Source organism: Panulirus ornatus, chromosome 71 (assembly GCF_036320965.1).
Source record: "Panulirus ornatus isolate Po-2019 chromosome 71, ASM3632096v1, whole genome shotgun sequence".
Lineage (NCBI taxonomy): Eukaryota > Metazoa > Arthropoda > Malacostraca > Decapoda > Palinuridae > Panulirus > Panulirus ornatus.
Genome location: NC_092294.1, coordinates 14,471,413 through 14,490,558, shown reverse-complemented (window position 1 = coordinate 14,490,558; position 19,146 = coordinate 14,471,413). Strand labels below are relative to the sequence as shown.

Genomic DNA, 19,146 nt, shown 5'->3' with positions numbered 1-19,146 from the left:
TCATTCTTTCTCGATCATACATTTCATATTTTCATATATTTTTCAAAGAACGTTTTAGGTATTATACTTAGTAGCTCATTATATATATATATATATATATATATATATATATATATATATATATATATATATATATATATATATATATATATATATATATAATGATAGGTATATTATCATTTCTTTATAAGGTTTGATGATGGTATATGAAATTACCACTTGTTTACCAAAGTGGCGTCCTAGCTACGTCTCTTCGATGTATATCAACTGACTGTTATATTTCTCTCTTGTGTCTCCCCTGATGATGTGATTATGACACGAAAGTGCACTTGGCAACTTATCGTGTTCCATTTCTTAGGGGTAAGGACGGAATTTATCTGATCAAGCGCTCAGTTGTGATTTCTTCCAATATACATATATATAATGAATAGTATTATGATTATATTTATTATTATTATTATTATTATTATTTTTTTTTTTTTTTTTTTTTTTTTTTCGCTGGGATTATTATTATTATTATTATAATTAATGATACTATTAATATTATCATTATTATCATGATATTTATTATCATTGTTATTATCATTATTATTATTATTATTATTATTATCATTATTATTATTATTATTATTGTTATTATCATTATTATTATTATTATTATTATTATTATTATTATTATTATTATTATTATTATTATTATCATGATTATGCTTATTATTATCATCATCATCATTTTGACCATTACTACTATCATTATTATCATGATGATAGATGTGGCTATCAGACGTTAAAATGAGGGTTACGACCTACCATCATGCGAGTTGTTAAGCGCCAGTCAGCTGTTCTTAGCTGGACACTCTCACACCTTAAGCACCTCTTTGTTGCACTAAGGATTGCAGACACTTAAGGGCCCGCTTTTGCAAGCACGTAGGAAGAAAGGGAAATGGGGGTGTCAATATTGCTGGTGAGGATTGATAGAAAACGAGGGTAAGGGAGGGAAAGAATGGTGGAGAGTGAGGTGGTATATGGGGGGCGACGTGGGTAGGATCGACGGAAGACAAGGGCTGGGGGGGTGTTGTGTGAGAATGGGAAGGGAGGGGATTGGGAATGGGGAGGGGTGAGAGTCTTGGGAGAGTGAGTGGGTAGAAATCACAGGGAGAGTGAGGGAGAGGGTGTCCAGAGGCCAGTGAGAAGGGAGAGGACACTGAGGGAGAGTGAGAGGTGAAGGTCCTTAGGGAAAGTGAGAGGAGGGTCGGGGGGGGGAGTGAGTGAGGGGAGGGAGAGTGTAGAGCTCCAGGGGAGAGCGATGTGAGAGGAGTCTCTCGGATAGTGAGAGGAAGCACCTAGACCAAATTGGTCTCAATCTATTTAAAGCGACGCCAATTTCTGAGCCCATTACCACTAATTGGCTCATGGTAATTGGCATCAATACCCTTTATGTTTAATAAGGAAGAATATTTGCCTTCGCTAATTAGAACTAATTTGTCTTCCTTAATTGCTATCGTCTCTTAGCTGACCTCGACTTGTGTGTGCTTACAATTTGTATCAATTCGTCTATCACTTAATGACCTTTGTCTGGTCTAATTGGCATCAGTATGCTTAGGTTATACGATTTTGAGTAATTAAGGGATGTCCAGTTAGGCAAACACCTGTTTGAACAGCCTAATTGTGTGTGTGTGTGTGTGTGTGTGTGTGTGTGTGTGTGTGTGTGTCTAGACACGAGATCCCTCACATACAGTTCACTGAATGTGGCTGCTAATTGGGCAGTTACCAATTTCTTGCTGATGCTCGCGTCTTGGCGTTTTTTTAAATGCTAATTTGACACAGAGGATGATAGTGGTGTTGAAGAAGTGGTTCTACAGCTTTGGATATGATAGTCCCGGGAGAGGAGGAGTGAGAGCCTATTTATCTCTGGTGAAATTGGGAGGTTGAGGCTTGAGCTCTTACTCCCTATTATGTGGGAGAGAGGTTCTCTCTCCCCAGCATGTGGGAGAGAGGTTCTCCCTCCCTATTATGTGGGAGAGAGAGGTTCTCTCTCCCCAGCATGTGGGAGAGAGAGGTTCTCCCTCCCTATTATGTGGGAGAGAGAGGTTCTCACCCTCCCTATTATGTGGGAGAGAGACTCTCCCTCCCCATTATGTAGGAGAGAGAGGCTCTCCCTCCCTATTATGTGGGTGAGTGGCTCTCCCTCCCCATTATGTAGAGAGAGTGGCTCTCCCTCCCTATTATGTGAGAGAGAGAGGCTCTCCCTCCCCCGTGGTGTTGTCTTGGCGTATGTTCAAAGGAAAAGTTTCAGAGGAAATAAAGTTCGCATGACTGAACTGACGCTTCAAAACTACACAAACTTTTTCTCTCCTCTAATTTGCCTTAATGTCTCTGCGAAAACTTGGATCATTGAGCTGTTTAATTTGGATTCCCTCTCTCTCTCTCTCTCTCTCTCTCTCTCTCTCTCTCTCTCTCTCTCTCTCTCTCTCTCTCTCTCTCCCCTAACAGGCAGCTGTGACTTCACCATTTGCTTTAAACACCCTCATTTAAACGCGAGATTATAGATCGCCAAACCATAAGCTTTAAACGCCATCATTTAAACGCGAAGTTACAGACCCACAACAGGCAGTCGTGACTTCACCATATGCTTTAAACGCCATCATTTAAACGCCAAATTATAGACCCCACCACCAGGCAGTCATGAGCATTTAAATTCCATCCTTTGGAACTATTCCATTTAAATTGCATCCTTCATTTCATCTCGGCTATTTAAAGTCGTTTAAATAAAAACTTTCTCTTTTAAACTCTCTCTCTTTATACTCGTTCATTCCTAAGTCATTTGGATCATCTCATTATTTATTCTCCGTTCATAAAAATCGTTGATATAATTTCTGTTGTTTACTGTTACTTGTCTGTTGGGGACGATCTGTTGTTGCCTGTTTGTGAAGAATTACTGTTATAGATACCCTTTAAGAACTGGTTCCCGTTACGTCTCTGTTGTGAACAGATCTCATCGTTAACTTCCCGTTAGTGACACCCTGATATATAATGTCTGTTGAAGGTATATACTGTTGCTACATATCTGTTAAGAAGGGTCTACCGTTGCTCCTTCTGTTGGAAATGCCCCAAACGACCCTTTCCTCAACAACAGAAGGGGGAGGGGGGGGCTGTTATTTCTCCTGTTGGCTAAATAGATCCCAAATATATATATTCTGGATATGAATAGATAATGTATATTAAGCCACAGATACATATTAACTCCACAGAGTTAAAGGCATTTTTATCCAATTGACATTGCTGATCTCTTAACTCTGGCCAGTCGTCTGTCAAACACTCCATCATACAATCTTTTTCTTAGACAGAGACGTTATTAAAATCGCCATCTTCGTCGCATTTATCGCTGTTGGAGAACATGGCAGGCCCTCTCCACTAACATAGCCCCCTATCTTTCTCTCGCCTGTTGGAGAACATGGCAGGCCCTCTCCACTAACATAGCCCCCTATCTTTCTCTCGTCTGTTGGAGAACATGGCAGGCCCTCTCCACCAACACAGCCCCCTATCTTTCTCTCATCTGTTGGAGAACATGGCAGGCCCTCTCCACCAACACAGCCCCCTATCTTTCTCTCCTCTGTTGGAGAACATGGCAGGCCCTCTCCACCAACACAGCCCCCTATCTTTCTCTCCTCTGTTGGAGAACATGGCAGGCCCTCTCCACCAGCACAGCCCCCTATCTTTCTCTCCTCCAACATAGCCCCCTATCTTTCTCTCCTCTGTTGGAGAACATGGCAGGCCCTCTCCACTAACATAGCCCCCTATCTTTCTCTCTTCTGTTGGAGAACATGGCAGGCCCTCTCCACCAACATAGCCCCCTATCTTTCTCTCCTCTGGTGGAGAACATGGCAGGCCCTCTCCACCAACATAGCCCCCTATCTTTCTCTCATCTGTTGGAGAACATGGCAGGCCCTCTCCACCAACATAGCCCCCTATCTTTCTCTCCTCTGTTGGAGAACATGGCAGGCCCTCTCCACCAACATAGCCCCCTATCTTTCTCTCCTTTGTTGGAGAACATAGCAAGCCCTCTCCATCGACACAGCCCTCCAACCATGTCCCATCTGTTGGAGAACAGGGCAAGCCCTCTCCACCAACACAGCCCCCCTCCCCTGTCCCCCATCCTTGTCCCATATGTTGGAGAAATGAAAAAAGAAAGATGAGTGAAAATGTCGAGAGGATGACTCCGATGAAAGAAGCCGTCAGTGGCTAACAAGGGGTTAGTTGGATCGCCAGACTATACCAGTGGAAAATTGTGGGTGGTTGAACACAGTGGAGGGTTGAACACAGTGGAGGGTGGAGGGTTGAACATAGTGGAGGGTGGATGGTTGAACATAGTGGAGGGATGGACACAGTAGAAGGTGGATGGTTGAACACAGTGGATGGTTGAACACAGTGGAGAGTGGAGGGTTGAACACAGTGGAAGGTGGATGGTTGAACACAGTGGAGGGTGGATGGTTGAACACAGTGGAGGGTTGAACACAGTGGAGGGTTGAACACAGTGGAGGGTGGAGGGTGGATGGTTGGACACAGTGGAGGGTGAGGGTTGAACACAGTGGAGGGTGGAGGTTTGAACACAGCGGAGGGTGGAGGGTTGAACTCAGCGGAGGGTGGAGGGTTGAACACAGTGGAGGGTGGATTGTGGAGCAAAGGGGCAGGTGGATTTCGGAAGAGGCTGGTAGATGGTGGAAAACAGACCACATCCACACACCTTTTCAGTTCACATATCTTCACCTTATCTATATCCAGTGTCCCCAAATGAACACCCTTTTCATTCCCTAGTGGCGACACCCGGCTGCTACACCTCCAGTGGAAACCACACCTTCCTACACACCCTCACGTGGGTTTAACCAAGTGGTGGAGGAGCATTTTCATGACCCCACCAGTCTGTGAGTGTTTGCATCTCTGTGTACAGCATTAATAGTGCCCAAAATAGCCCCCACTGGCACCACTAGACCTGGACCCAGTCCACGATCCTAAAGACGAAAGTTTGGATCATAAAATCAGTCTCTGGTGTGTTGACAAAGTGGATGGAATAAATCCACTTTTACCAATAGGGTTTTACATCCGTGTTGTGCCAAGGTAAGAGTGGATTAAAAACTGACAAGGTCAGTGGTTCGACTGGGGTCAATGAGGTGGACTAGTCTTGGAGTGGATGAGCACTCAGTCTGTGGGTATTCTGTGGTCGAACTACCTCGGGGTTGTTACAGCAGTAACAGCCACTCAGAAGTCGAATTAACGCCGTGCAATTTTTCCTCGTGATGGGTTCTCGCCCCACACACACACACACACACACACACACACACACACACACACAATACAGGAGAAGGTTGTACATTTAAGATATTGGTTCTGGCTTGCTCGCACCTGCATAAGCACCTTCAGAAACCACCAGAAGGCGTTTCCCCTCCTGGATCGTTTCGTTAATGACGCTCAGCAGGAAGTGGTTCGTTAGGTCTTCGTCCCTATAGCATTGCAGTAATACCACCGTGGATTGATGTCTCGATAGCAAACAAAAGAAAAAGAAAAAGAGATTCATTCGATTGATCTTGTAGTTTGGTCATTACTACCCTAAACAACCACCCAGTTTGGTCATTACTACCCTAAACAACCAGTCTGTTGGGTCATTACCACCCTAAACAACCACCCACTTTGGTCATTACCACCCTAAACAACCAGTTTGGTCATTACTACCCTAAACAACCACCCTGTTTGGTCATTACCACCCTAAACAACCACCCAGTTTGGTCATTACCACCCTAAACAACCAGTTTGGTCATTACCACCCTAAACAACCAGTTTGGTCATTACCACCCTAAACAACCAGTTTGGTCATTACCACCCTAAACAACCACCCAGTTTGGTCATTACCACCCTAAACAACCAGTTTGGTCATTACCACCCTAAACAACCACCCAGTTTGGTCATTACCACCCTAAACAACCAGTTTGGTCATTACCACCCTAAACAACCACCCAGTTTGATCATTACCACCCTAAACAACCAGTCTGTTTGGTCATTACCACCCTAAACAACCAGTTTGGTCATTACCACCCTAAACAACCAGTTTGGTCATTACCCTCAATCTTCCCCCACACCTACATAGAAAATTTGAGGATAATTACTTCGTCATAATTGTGGGTGTGGTGGATACGAGGGGGTTTACATACTCAGCTCCCCTGTCTACTACACACACACACACCTGCCACCATTGTAGGTGTCTGGGCTGGTGAGGACAGAGGACGAGAACACAGGTGTCGACAAGGATCATCTAAGAGTTCTGTTGACGCTTCTCTGTTGTTTTGACATGAGATAAGAGCAGGATCCTTCCCTGTAAGAGTTCCCTACCATTCCCTTTTCTGTAGATAGGTAGATAGATAAATAGATAGATAGATAGATAGATAGATAGATATAAAAAAGATAGATAGATAGATAGAAAAAGATAGATAGATAGATATAAAAGATAGCTACATAGATAGATAGATATATATAAAGATAAGTAGATAGATAGATATGAAAAGATAGACAGATAGATATAAAAAGATAGGTAGATTGATATAAAAGATAGATAAAGTATATAGATAGATAGAAATAAGTAGATAGATAGATACATACATACATACATATTCTATGGACGCCACATGACCCCACCCTCTATCCCTTTTTTTTTTTTTTTTTTTTTTTTTTTCTAACAATACATAGCTATCCCAATAATATTAATTCCAAACTTAAAACGGTGACCCCTGGGCTCAGGCCCCTTTTGTGAAACAGGGCCAATCAGACAATAACTCAATCAAAAAAAAAAAAATGAATTTAAAGCGTCAGTCACTTGGTGATGAAATGGTTAACAAAAAAGGGTCGTTATTTTGGAATACTACAGCTGGATGATTTCTACCCCCAGCGGACACACAGCTGTTTTGATATATATATATATATATATATATATATATATATATATATATATATATATATATATATATATATATATTGGAGCTTCGTCTCTTCGATGTATATCAACTGACTGTTGTATTTCTCTCTTGTGTCTCCCCCGATGATGTGATTATTACACGAAAGTGCACTTGGGAACTTTTCGTGTTTCATTTTCCCCGTGGACTCATAGGAATATATATATATATATATATATATATATATATATATATATATATATATATATATATATATATATATATATATATATATATATATACACGAAAGTGCACTTGGGAACTTTTCGTGTTTCATTTTCCCCGTGGACTCATAGGAATATATATATATATATATATATATATATATATATATATATATATATATATATATATATATATATATATATATATATATATATATATATATATATATATATATATATATATATATATATATATATATATATATATATTATCCCTGGGGATAGGGGATTAAGAATACTTCCCACGTATTCCCTGCGTGTCGTAGAAGGCGACTAAAAGGGGAGGGAACGGGGGGCTGGAAATTCTCCCCTCTCATTTTTTTTTCTTTTTTTTTTTTATTTTCCAAAAGAAGGAACAGATGGGGCCAGGTGAGGATATTCCAAAAAAGGTCCAGTCCTCTGTTCTTAACGCTACCTCGCTAACGCGGGAAATGGCAAATAGTTTAAAAGAAAAAAAAGAATATATATATATATATATATATATATATATATATATATATATATATATATATATATATATATATATATATATATATATATATATCCCATGTTATTGATAACTACCTTAAGTTCTAAGAAAGCTCCTTGTGTTACCCTGTCCATTCCAGAGGCCGGCGGCGCTACTTCCATTAGCAGGGAAAAGATGGACCCCTTTGGGATAAGAAATTCTCTAACGAGACTGAACTGCCGCAAATAAGGTGTACCATACACCCGAAGCGAAGTACGGAGTGAGTAGGGTGTAAAGAGCTGTTAATAGCCCAGCGAAATACTACCGTAGCGTATAGATGATTTAGTAATACTTTTCATCTGACACCTAAGCTATCGGGCTGTTCACAACATCTCCCCATGTACAGTATTTTCTTTTTTCTGCAAATTACCCTTAGAATCTCTCTCTTACTCTACGTTTTCTGATAGTGAATCTTACGTTTTCTCTGATAGGTATGACTTAGGCCTATTATAAAAGCAGGTTTTCCACCTCTTCAAAAACTCTATTTTGTTCTTTTATTCTCTCAAAGCCCCGGCCATGACTTTAAAGAGTAACTTTATTATTATTATTATTATTATTATTATTATTATTATTATTATTATTATTATTATTATTATTATCCCTGGGGATGGGGGAGAAAGAATACTTCCCACGTATTCCCTGCGTTTCGTACAAGGCTACTAAAAGGATAGGGAGAGGGAGGCTGGAAGAAATCCTCCCCTCTCGTTTATAATTTTCCAAAAGACGGAACAGGGAAGGGGGCCAGGTGAGGATATATCCTTAAAGGCTCAATCCTCTGTTGTTAACGCTACCTCGCTAACGCGGGAAATGGCGAATAGTAAGAAAAAATTATTATCATTATTATTGTCATTGATATCGTTGTTGTTGTTTTGTAATTACATTCATAGCTTTCTTTGGCTATCATTGCCTCCTGTATTACAATTGCATTTTCTAATACCACTTAAAAATTCAGATATGCCATGTAAACATAGGTTTGTGTATCTATTGTCAGCTGATTGATCAGCTGTTCTTGTGACGTATTGATGTTTAAAAGTCCGGTTTTCAGATGTTGCCAACCTAGCGATCGAGTTAATTAGCCATATTAACGGGTCGTTTTGCCTGAATTTAGAGTTTTGTATAACCCTAAGGTATTATTAGTCAAGTGGCTGGAAAGTTTGGGGAGTCTGGTGAAAAAAGAATTGCAGAATTATCGAATCAACCCTGAAGAAAATTGTTTCATGTGGGCGGTCACGTGATTTGGGGATTATTTTTTATCTATCTTTATCGAGTTTTAATCTTTGTGGCTAATTCACCAAAGGTAAATAAATCTCATAATAAGTGTTTAGATATAAACAATGGGGTTTGTAATGTTTTTGGTGCTTGTTATTTAGGGAATTTATATATTTTGCCGTATGCCTTAATGTTGATATGGAAATAACTGGCAACTGTTCTTGTTTAAAGACCATGCCACGATGTACGAGAACTAATATTCAAGGCGTATTTTTCACCATATAATAGCAAAATCGAATTTGATACCTCCTATGCAGAGAAGGGATGAACAGAAAGGCAGATGGCGCTAACAAGTTAGGAATTTCAACGTAAGGAATGAATTAAAAAACAAAAGGTCTATTTTTTTCTCGTATGGCAACATGTGTGGTGGGCAGAACGCTTGGGTATAGTCGGCTGGTGGGGCTAGTGTTGACCCTGCCTTCAGTGTGACCGGTGCACCTCTGCTGGATTATGGACTGGCACATTTTTAGCTGTTGTCGGTGATTTTAATGGGGTTTTGACGCGCTGTTAGTGACCACAAGGTGCATACGCCTGCCAACGGAAATGGAGGACCATATACAGGAAAAGACGTAAGTAAACTTAGAGGGGTTTATATAAAGAAGTGATTTGACAGCACTCACGAGCTAACAATCGTTTACCGCTCCCTTGTTTATGCTCTCAACGAACCACCGTCGTAGGACAATCGGTCTTATGTCATATGCACGAAAGGGTGGGGTTGGGGGAGCAAGATCTTTGGGCCCAGATGGGTTCTGGCCACACGATGATTTCTGTAACAATGGTGGGGAAAATATGGAAGAAAACTGGGTATATTTTAACATCCAATTAGATTGGAATTTATGAAAAAAAATTTAATATATTTAAGTTCTCACAAAGGGAATTTATGAAAAAAAATTGATATATTTAAGTTCTCACAAAGGGTTTTTATACATCGTTCATTCTATATGCCATAGATCACTGTAGTGTTCGTTAATCATAAAGTAATTAACATTAAATGATCCTGAACATATTCTAATGACCTTTCTGTTTAGGGTGTTGCAAATTACTGGATTTGAATTTTGAATTTGATTATTGGATTTAGATTTTGAGAGAAACATGGCCTCTATAAAGACGAGTGTTACCATACAACCATCGTCCATTTAAACTCACTGATGTAATTAACTGAGGGATTTTATATCTATATATGATGGCTGTTCAGTATGAACAATCGTTATGATTAATGACGAACAATATTGATCAATATAATCAAGACTCGTAACGTTGTAAAAGGACTGGAAATCAGCATTGATGGAAATTTATTTTCGGAAAGCATTTGACGTTGTCCCCTCATTTGAAGCACTCAAGTCTATAGTAAGGTTATTTACAATGTACATATATATACATGTGTATTTATTTGATGTCTTTGTATGTGTATTTATATGTTGATATGTCTATGTATGTATATGTGGGCGTTTATGTATATATATGTGTATATGAGTGGATCGGCCTTTGTTCGTCTGTTTCCTGGCGCTACCTTGCTGATTCGGGAAACAGTGATTAACTATAATATATATATATATATATATATATATATATATATATATATATATATATATATATTCTGTTACACTATGGCTAGCTTTTCATATTAGGTCGTGAAAATTAGTTGAATTATAATGAGTTATTCATATGAGGATCTCTGTCCCTTTCCAAATTACAGGTCGACACTCAGTTCCACGGTGTTCAAAATGTAAATCTAGTCGGTATATTAAAACTGTAAAGACTCTGTAATATACATACAGGGAATACAGTGACATTATGCCTTTGGCTGATCCCTTAATGACTTCATATTCCAGGGGGAATGTCTGGGTTGTAGCTGAAATATACTTTGCAAGCTAATATCGCTCGTATGCAGTGGATATTCTTGTCATACACTTTTTGGTGTCTTGTGTGAGGATATGTTTTACCACGGGGCAACACATAGGTATGGAAATGGTCACCACAGTTTTTGAAAAGGGTGTTCAAAGCACCAAGCAGACCTCACTCTCCCCTTTCCAGACTCTGTGTGTGTGTGTGTGTGTGTGTGTGTGAGAGAGAGAGAGAGAGAGAGAGAGAGAGAGAGAGAGAGAGAGAGAGTAGAGATGGGTTGGCCAAAAATTGGTCGGGTTGGCAAGAAATTGGATGGGTTGACCAAACTATGGACGCACCAGTAATTTTTTTTTCTACCCATCTTAGACCACTTCTTTGCACTGTTTAATTGCCTCAAGATGACCTTAACTTATTACACTCATCTATTTCCTCGTTTTCCTTCTTTTTTTTTCGTAACTTGGCGGAATGTCTTCTCCATTTTAGCACGGTGATTTAAGACTTTCCCAGCATCTGTTTGTAAAATGCCATATAATAGTTGTAAACCCAGTTCATCAGTGTCGAAGCTCCAGGCTTTCGTTATCTGTCGTAGATATATTATTTTTATCCCCCCCAGCTTCGTATCACTTAGGAATTTTGATTCTCAGTGTCAGTCCACCCCACCATCAGCTACCACTGCTAGTCTCGAAATTGGGTAACAGGCCTCACGACAAGCCCAGTGGGACACTACTTGGAAATACAGATGCAGGAAAATGATTAAGGACAGGCCTTTTATCTGCGTTTGTAAATACAGGAAAATTATTTTAAAGGGTCTTTGTTTTGGTTGCGTTGTCTTGTACGGTTAATTAATTGCCTTTACGGTACGTTAGTGGACCAGTTGACTATATGATGCGTAGGTTTATCACTCCTTTAGGGTCTCTTTTCTTTGCTGTTGTCATCGTAATGGGATTCATACGCTGGGGTCTAATAAGTCTCCTCACAGTTTCTTCAAGTTGATTGACACGATTTTTTACTCTCTCTCTCTCTCTCTCTCTCTCTCTCTCTCTCTCTCTCTCTCTCTCTCTCTCTCTCTCAGTTTCCTGTGTTTCCTGTGTGCTACATTCTTGGACAACAACAACCACTCCTACACTTCATCCTTCCGTCATTTTTGATTTTGTTTTAGGAAAGAAAATGATAATCATATTATCCTCTCATTTACAATTATGGTCCGTCTACGACTTTGAAAGTTTTACTGGAGCTTTTCCAAATTACGTCCGTATTGTTTTAACGATATCTCCCCTCTATTTGCAACTCAAGACCAGTACAAAGACTATTCAAATCTGGTAATTTTTTGCGCGATTTCCTTGTTGACCATCATTGCATGCAGTGTTGAAAAGGTACCTCCCTCAAAACTCTTAATATTTCTACTTCTGGACGTACAAATGTCCTCATAAGTCCTTAAAAATACTACATAACAGTAACTTTTCAAGTAATTTGGGTCCTTGATTCCTCCCAGCGTTTTATGATTGACATGGCTCGTGTATAGCACTGCTGGACACGTACCCAGATGTGTGTGTGTGTGTGTGTGTGTGTGTGTGTGTGTGTGTGTGTGTGTGATTGTTTACAGCGTTCGTGTCTGAGCTTCGGGCCACAGAAAACGAAAGCCGGTGATCAAATGCTTGGGGGGTTTCTCTTGAGAATCGTATCTTGTGCAACCTCACACACACTCACTGCTCCTTCGCGTTACCGCCCTTGTCAAACCTTAAATAGGTTCCACCTCCACTGGTCCTGGTGATTCGTAGGGAAAATAATAGTAAACAGAGAGGGAAAATATGATGGGAAATATGGAATATACTCAGAGCCTTTGTATCATACTTGCCCAACAAACATTGTAAGACTCGATTTTTATTAGTTTCTAAAGAACAAAGTGTCTGATGTGTCCAATTCCTTGTCTGTTGTCCCCAGTTCCCTTTCTGATGTTTCCAATTCCCCGTCTGATGTCTCCAGTTCCCTGTCTGATGTCTCTAATTCCCTGCCTGGTGTCTCCAATTCCCTGTCCATTAACTCCAGTTCCCTGTCTATTGTCTCCAATTCCCTGTCTATTGTCCCCAATTCCCTTTCTGATGTCTCCAATTCCCTGTTTGATGTCTCCAATTCCCTGTCTGATGTCTCCAATTCCCTGTCTATTGTCTCCAATTCCCTGTCTATTGTCCCCCAGTTCCCTTTCTGATGTTTCCAGTTCCCTATCTATTGTCTCCAGTTCCCTGTCCATTGTCTCCAATTCCCTGTCTATTGTCTCCAGTTCCCTGTCTATTGTCTCCAATTCCCTGTCTATTGTCTCCAATTCCCTGTCTATTGTCTCCAATTCCCTGTCTATTGTCTCCAATTCCCTGTCTGTTGTCTCCAATTCCCTGAAACATTTTACCTTCGTGTGGACGAAGCATATACAGCCTCCAACCTCACTCCACTCTTCAACTTATGTCCAGTTTAGCCCAGCTGACTCTGGTTTGTGTGTGTGCGTGTGTGTGTGTGGGGGGGGGGGGGGGCTCTCTCTCCTGGCTATTTAACCCCTCCAATTCCGTGAAATTCAGCACCCTACCTTACCTCGCGTTCATTAATAAAGGCTTTCATTACGAGCGCAATGTCGCGACGAAGGGGGAGGGTGTGTGGGTATGTGTGTTGGTTTTCGAACGCATTTACCGGTGCTGTAGAACTCATTGAACGCCATGAGGTACTGGTGGTCACGTCATTTGTTCCCTGGGGCTTAATCACCCACGAGAACGAGCCTCTCCCCCCCCCCCTCCTCATTGTTTCAGCTGCTCGTAGAGACATGCAGAGGTGAAGCGTTCCAAAAGTTGAGCGGTGGAAGGAAAGAAATAGATGTGAAAACCGCACCACACACCCGTATGTTGCAACAGAATTGGACCCAACACGATAGATAGTTTAATAGCTTAATATAGTATTTTTGTGTTCTATGTAGAAATTATTTCATTTTTGTGTTCTGTACGGATGATACATCATCTTTGTGTTCTATATGGATAATATATCATCCTTGTGTTCTGTATGGATAATACATCATCCTTGTGTTTTATATGGGAACCATGATATATCAACCTTGTGTTCTATATGGATAATATATCATCCTTGTGTTCTATATGGTTAATATATCATCCTTGTGTTTTATATGGGAACCATGATATATCAACCTTGTGTTCTATATGGATAATATATCATCCTTGTGTTCTATATGGTTAATATATCATCCTTGTGTTTTATATGGGAACCATGATATATCAACCTTGTGTTCTATATGGATAATATATCATCCTTGTGTTCTATATGGTTAATATATCATCCTTGTGTTTTATATGGGAACCATGATATATCAACCTTGTGTTCTATATGGATAATATATCATCCTTGTGTCTATACGGAAACCATGATATATCATCCTTGTGTTCTATATGGATAATATATCATCCTTGTGTTCTATATGGATAATATATCATCCTTGTGTTTTATATGGGAACCATGATATATCAACCTTGTGTTCTATATGGATAATATATCATCCTTGTGTTCTATATGGATAATATATCATCCTTGTGTTCTATATGGATAATATATCATCCTTGTGTTCTATATGGATAATATATCATCCTTGTGTTCTATATGGATAATATATCATCCTTGTGTCTATACGGAAACCATGATATATCATCTTTGTGTTCTATATGGATAATATATCATCCTTGTGTTCTATATGGCAACCATGATATATCAACCTTGTGTTGTACATACGCAATACTATGTGAACACTGTATCATTTATCATTTCAGACCCCTTGGTGTTGTTCTGGTGTTCTACGCCATTGGAATGGCGACTTTGCTGCCTTGGAATTTTTTCATCACCGCAGAAACAGTATGTTCTTCACCACTTCTGTTCTTCAAGGCTAAGTCATTGTGTAATACAAGTGTTCTCGTGTGTAGTGTGGATGTAGCTGTAGCCAAAACAAAAACCAAACACCTCAGATGCAAAGCCCTCATTTGCTAGAGAGAGAAGGAGTTACTAAAGTATTTTCTGGAGAAAATTATTTTTTTGTGTGTTTTTTCAAGAAATATTCTCATATTTTTGTATTTAGTGTCTTTTAATCTCTTCATTCCAGCTTCCAGTTGTGGTGTATCACTGTCTAGGTCCCGTCCCAGCTAGGGATGATGTTCTGGGCCTTAGAATTTTTGAAGAGTTTGACATAAATAGGTTTGGAATGTCTGGGTCGATGATCCAAATCCAATCTTGTCAACTAGTGGCATTTCGCGCTATTCTTCTCGTAGTGTGAAGGTTAATATATACAAATCAAAGGCGATGGCTATTTTTTCTGGAGTACAGGGCCGTTTTTTTTTTTTTGGAAAGAAAAAAAACGAGAAAAAACGACACCATTTAAACTAGGTTTTAGACTTTGACGCAATGTTTTGGTAAGCGATGGTCCGGAGTTGAGATGGAGTTGACCCGACCCACGAATGAATTTCTGTCGTGTTCGTGGGACCTGACAGACCTGATTTATATGATACGCGTCCACAGATAACGTTCGTGAATGTTGATAGCATCGGCTGACCCGATTTATATGCCAGACGCGTTTTCGTAAGTTATTTTAGGAGGAGAGGAAAGCGTTGAGGGGAGAAAAAAAAAGTGGAGGGGACATGAGTTCACCTTGCGGAACAGCGCGACTCATAGTGGAAAAAAAGGGGGGGAAAAGGCCCTCCATATAAGGGGGGAAAAGGCTGATTTTAACCTTGATTTTAACCTCCATATCAACTCTTAGCATTCGTCTCACGAATGGTACAGTCTCGTTCGTGTCTGATGGTTTCTTTAACACTGCCGACCCCCAGAGAGAGAGAGAGAGAGAGAGAGAGAGAGAGAGAGAGAGAGAGAGAGAGGGTAAAAGACTGACAGAATGACTTCAATATAATTCAAGGTTTTGGTACAGAGTTGTCTCAGGGTTCGAAACATATCATTTGCGGTTCGAAATATATCATTCGAGGTACGAAACATTTCATTTATGGTTCGAAATATACCATTTATGGTTCGAAACACGTAATAAACTTTACATTTTGCCAACGGGACGTCCATATATATATATATATATATATATATATATATATATATATATATATATATATATATATATATATATATATATATATTCAGTCTGGTAATTATCGATTTTAGTTAATTACATTTTGAATGATTTATTTAATTACTTGAGGTTAATAGATAAGGATATATAACACCAGATAACCACAGATAATATGTTGCTAACGAACAGGATCTGTGTCCCCCATCACCCAGTCCCAGTTCCATTCTCCCATCACCACAATAACCATCACCCAGTCCCCCCCCCCTCCCAGCATCACAATAACCATCACCCAGTACCAGCTCCCCCTTCCCCCCAACCCCATCACCACAGTAACCATCCATGGGACGGTTTGCCACCCATCACACTGGGTTGTTTGAGATGATGGAGAATAATAGACATCTTGTGGTTCCTCCTTTACGCTCGCTCTCTGTCCTTCAGCCAGTAGCGACGACGCGTTGTTTAATGACACGCGACCTCGTCTTGAATGGCCTCGTTAACCTGTTCGGACGAGTGTTACGTCACAGGGGGGATGGGGGTTGTTTAGAAGGGGAAGGGGGAAATGGGAGTGGGGTGGGAGGATATATATATATAGAGAGAGAGAGGAAGTGTTTTGTAGAAATCGTCAACGGAATTGATACTCTCTCTCTCTCTCTCTCTCTCTCTCTCTCTCTCTCTCTCTATCTCTATCTATCTATCTATCTCTCTATCTACCCACCTTCTTCCTCCTCCCCCCATTCCCCTAGTATTGACCATTCTACCATCTACTCTCCAGCCCTTACCATCACCAGTACACCTACACTAGCCCTTACCATCACCAGTACACCTACACCATCACCAGTACACCTACACCATCACCAGTACACCTACACTAGCCCTTACCATCACCAGTACACCTACACCATCACCAGTACACCTACACCATCACCAGTACACCTACACTAGCCCTTACCATCACCAGTACACCTACACCATCACCAGTACACCTACACCATCACCAGTACACCTACACCATCACCAGTACACCTACACCATCACCAGTACACCTACACCATCACCAGTACACCTACACCATCACCAGTACACCTACACCAGCCCTTACCATCACCAGTACACCTATACCATCACTAGTACACCTACACCAGCCCTTACCATCACCAGTACACCTACACCATCACCAGTACACCTACACTAGCCCTTACCATCACCAGTACACCTACACCATCACCAGTACACCTATACCACCCCAACCATCACCAGTACACCTACACCATCATTAGTACACCTACACCAGCCCTTACCATCACCAGTACACCTATACCACCCCAACCATCACCAGTACACCTACACCATCATTAGTACACCTACACCAGCCCTTACCATCACCAGTACACCTACACCAGCCCTTACCATCACCAGTACACCTACACCAGCCCTTACCATCACCAGTACACCTATACCACCCCAAACATCACCAGTACACCTATACCACCCCAAACATCACCAGTACACCTATACCACCCCAAACATCACCAGTACACCTATACCACCTCAAACATCACCAGTACACCTATACCACCCCAACCATCACCAGTACACCTACACCATCATTAGTACACCTACACCAGCCCTTACCATCACCAGTACACCTATACCACCCCAAACATCACCAGTACACCTATACCACCCCAACCATCACCAGTACACCTACACCATCACTAGTACACCTACACCAGCCCTTACCATCACCAGTACACCTATACCAGCCCTTACCATCACCAGTACACCTACACCAACCTAACCATTCCTTCCCTATCGAGTTCCCAAGCGGTGATGGGTTGGCGGGAACTGGTGATCGGTGAAGGCACAGGTGAGCGACTCCATAGAGATGGGGGCTGGTGTGTGTGTGGGGCGCGTCGGGAGAGAGAGAGAGAGAGAGAGAGAGAGAGAGAGAGAGAGAGAGAGAGAGAGAGAGAGAGAGACGATATGGCTCTGATCCCTTTTGGAGTGGGGAAGGGGGATGGAGGGATGGGTGGAAATGGGTCTTACCCATTTATTATACCACTCGCTGGACCGAACAGAGTCCTTGATCGTGTCTCTCTCTCTCTCTCTCTCTCTCTCTCTCTCTCTCTCTCTCTCTCTCTGTTTACATGGACTAGGGCCCCGGCCCCCCCCACCCCCCCATTGCTGTTGTCGAAACCAGTGATGGGAACACACACACACAGAGGGGGGCCCTCCCCCCCCCCTTCCTCCTTTAAGGGTCAAAGTCCTACCCGGGGAGTATAGTACAACTCGCCCTTATGAGTCGTTCGAGACGCTATTCGCTCGTAAGAGGTGATGGGGGGGGGGGGGGGGGGGGGGGGGCAAGACACTGTATTGTATATCCCCAAAGTGGTCGTGGTCCCTCCCCTTCCCTCTCTCTACCACCCATCACCACCCATCACCACCTTCTGTGGTGGGTTGGGAAGAGAGAGAGAGGAAGGTTTGTGGTAGGCGAGGGAGGTAGGAAGAGGAGGAAGAGGAAGAGGAAGAAGAGGAGGAAGAGGAAGAGGAGGAAGAGGAAGAGGAGGAAGAGGAAGAGGAAGAGGAGGAAGAGGAAGAGGAGGAAGAGGAAGAGGAGGAAGAGGAAGAGGAGGAAGGTTTATTTAAGGGAATCAAGATGAGATTTAAGATTCATTTAAGGGAATCAAGATTTAAGGTTCATTTAAGGGAATTAAGATGACATTTTCATTTTCATTTAAGGGAATCAAGATTTAAGGCTCATTTAAGGGAATTAAGATTATATTTAAGGTTCATTTAAGGGAATTAAGATGATATATATAAGGTTCATTTAAGGGAATTAAGATAATATTTAAGGTTCATTTAAAGTAATTAAGATAATATTTTAAGATTCATTTAAGGGAATTAAGATAATATTTAAGGTTCATTTAAAGTAATTAAGATAATATTTTAAGGTTCATTTAAGGTTATTAAGATAATATTTTAAGGTTCATTTAAGGGAATTAAGATAATATTTTAAGGTTCATTTAAAGGAATTAAGATGAGATTTAAGGTTCATTTAAGGGAATTAAGATGAGATTTAAGGTTCATTTAAAGGAATTAAGATGAGATTTAAGGTTCATTTAAAGGAATTAAGATGAGATTTAAGGTTCATTTAAAGGAATTAAGATGAGATTTAAGGTTCATTTAAAGGAA

At 40.8% G+C, this 19,146-nt stretch overlaps 1 protein-coding gene across 5 annotated transcripts in view; it reads left to right on the top strand.

The window, feature by feature from the left end:
• LOC139747986 (equilibrative nucleoside transporter 1-like) overlaps nucleotides 1-19,146 on the top strand; it is a 177,951-nt gene that overhangs the window by 143,716 nt on the left and 15,089 nt on the right. For 4 of the 5 annotated variants that reach the window (XM_071660513.1, XM_071660512.1, XM_071660511.1 and 1 more), the window contains exon 5: nucleotides 14,660-14,741. In XM_071660513.1, the coding sequence (XP_071516614.1) occupies nucleotides 14,660-14,741 (82 nt within the window). Of the gene's footprint in view, nucleotides 1-9,412; nucleotides 9,569-14,659; nucleotides 14,742-19,146 lie in introns of those variants that run through there. The other variant, XM_071660509.1, reaches the window with a different exon arrangement.